The following is a 2,500-nucleotide window of genomic DNA, read 5'->3' as shown; positions in this document are numbered from 1 at the left end:
TATGTGTGTGTGTGTGTGTGTGTGTTTCTTGTGCAGGTGTGGTGTGTGTGTGTGTGTGTGTTGTTATATAGAAGAGAGTTTGTCCATGCTATTGTGTAACCAGTGGGTGAGGTTTACTGGTGTGTGTGTGTGTGTGTGTGTGTGTGTGTGTGTGTGTGTGTGTGTGTGTGTGTGTGTGTGTGTGTGTGTGTGTGTAAACCTCACAGGGAACACACAGAACCTAACAAATACATTTGAAGGGGCGACCACATCTTTTGGAGCCATAGGACTGGCTTTCTACAACGGCCTTTGGGCTTATGATGGGTGGTAAGAGACAAGGAATCAGACACACACACACAAACACACACATACGCACACGCACACACACACATGTACACGCACACACTATCATACATAAATACTACAGCCTGCTGTCCATCACATCACCATGTATTAGGTCTGTTTCTCCTCGGTGTGTGAGTCGCATTATTGTGTGTGTGTGTGTGTGTGTGTGTGTGTGTGTGCTCTCCCTTGCAGGAATCAGCTGAATTTCATCACAGAGGAGCTGAAAAACCCCTACAGGTGACAGCTCTGGAGCTGATCATGTGTGTGTTTGGTCCGTGTGTGTTTGTTTGTGTGTGTGTGTGTGACTTTATAGAAACCTGCCATTGGCTATCATCATAGACATCCCTCTGTTGTTTGGTGTGTTACGTGTGTGTTTGTGTGTGTGTGTGTGTGTGTGCGTGTGTGTTTGTGTGTGTGTGTGCGTGTGTGTGTGTGTTTATAGAAACCTGCCATTGGCCATCATCATAGGCATCCCTCTGGTGTCGGTGTGTTACGTGTGTGTTTGTGTGTGTGTGTGTGTATGTGTGTGTGTGTTTATAGAAACCTGCCATTGGCCATCATCATAGGCATCCCTCTGGTGTCGGTGTGTTACGTGTGTGTTTGTGTGTGTGTGCGTGTGTGTGTGTGTGTGTGTGTGTTTATAGAAACCTGCCATTGGCCATCATCATAGGCATCCCTCTGGTGTCGGTGTGTTACGTGTGTGTTTGTGTGTGTGTGTGTGTGCGTGTGTGTTTATAGAAACCTGCCATTGGCCATCATCATAGGCATCCCTCTGGTGTCGGTGTGTTACGTGTGTGTTTGTGTGTGTGTGTGTGTGTGTGTGTGTTTATAGAAAACCTGCCATTGGCCATCATCATAGGCATCCCTCTGGTGTCGGTGTGTTACGTGTGTGTTTGTGTGTGTGTGTGTGTGTGCGTGTGTGTTTATAGAAACCTGCCATTGGCCATCATCATAGGCATCCCTCTGGTGTCGGTGTGTTACGTGTGTGTTTGTGTGTGTGTGTGTGTGTGTGTGTGTGTTTATAGAAACCTGCCATTGGCCATCATCATAGGCATCCCTCTGGTGTCGGTGTGTTACGTGTGTGTTTGTGTGTGTGTGTGTGTGTGTGTTTATAGAAACCTGCCATTGGCCATCATCATAGGCATCCCTCTGGTGTCGGTGTGTTACGTGTGTGTTTGTGTGTGTGTGTGTGTGTGTGTGTGTGCGCGTGTGTGTTTATAGAAACCTGCCATTGGCCATCATCATAGGCATCCCTCTGGTGTCGGTGTGTTACGTGTGTGTTTGTGTGTGTGTGTGTGTGTGTGTGTGTGTTTATAGAAACCTGCCATTGGCCATCATCATAGGCATCCCTCTGGTGTCGGTGTGTTACGTGTGTGTTTGTGTGTGTGTGTGTGTGTGTGTGTGTGTGTGTGTTTATAGAAACCTGCCATTGGCCATCATCATAGGCATTCCTCTGGTGTCGGTGTGTTACGTGTGTGTTTGTGTGTGTGTGTGGTGTGTGCGTGTGTGTGTGTTTATAGAAACCTGCCATTGGCCATCATCATAGGCATTCCTCTGGTGTCGGTGTGTTACGTGTGTGTTTGTGTGTGTGTGTGTGTATATAGAAACCTGCCATTGGCCATCATCATAGGCATCCCCCTGGTGTCGGTGTGTTACGTGCTCGTCAACGTCGCCTACTTCAGCGCCATGACGGCCACCGAGCTTCTGCAGTCTCCTGCTGTCGCCGTGGTGAGGATCGTCATGCCAACCTCTTCTCTGTCTCTCTCTCTCTCTCTCTTTCTCTGCCTCACACTCTTTTAATAAGATGACAATCAGGGTAAACAGAGTCTGATCATGTCTCCAGTGTGTGTTAGTCCTGTGAGTGTCCTATATGTGTGTGTGTCCAGTGTGTGTTAGTCCTGTGAGTGTGTGTCCAGTGTGTGTGTGTCCAGTGTGTGTTAGTCCTGCGTGTGTCCAGTGTGTGTGTGTCCAGTGTGTGTGTGTCCAGTGTGTGTTAGTCCTGCGTGTGTCCTATGTGTGTGTGTCCAGTGTGTGTGTCCAGTGTGTGTGTGTCCAGTGTGTGTGTGTCCAGTGTGTGTTAGTCCTGTGTGTGTCCTATGTGTGAGTGTCCAGTGTGTGTCCTCTGTGTTTGTGTCCTATGTGTGTGTGTCCAGTGTGTGTTATCCCTGTGACTGTC

At 48.4% G+C, this 2,500-nt stretch overlaps 1 protein-coding gene across 1 annotated transcript in view; it reads left to right on the top strand.

Moving 5' to 3' along the window:
• LOC122128926 (b(0,+)-type amino acid transporter 1-like) overlaps positions 1-2,500 on the top strand; it is a 13,636-nt gene that overhangs the window by 7,373 nt on the left and 3,763 nt on the right. Inside the window, 3 exon segments of the mRNA XM_042703984.1 lie at positions 207-306; positions 517-561; positions 1,929-2,052. Of these exon segments, the coding sequence (XP_042559918.1) occupies positions 207-306; positions 517-561; positions 1,929-2,052 (269 nt within the window).

Source organism: Clupea harengus, unplaced genomic scaffold (genome assembly GCF_900700415.2).
Source record: "Clupea harengus unplaced genomic scaffold, Ch_v2.0.2, whole genome shotgun sequence".
NCBI lineage: Eukaryota > Metazoa > Chordata > Actinopteri > Clupeiformes > Clupeidae > Clupea > Clupea harengus.
Note: the sequence above shows the minus strand (reverse complement) of the source record. Positions and strands in the feature narration are given on the sequence as shown.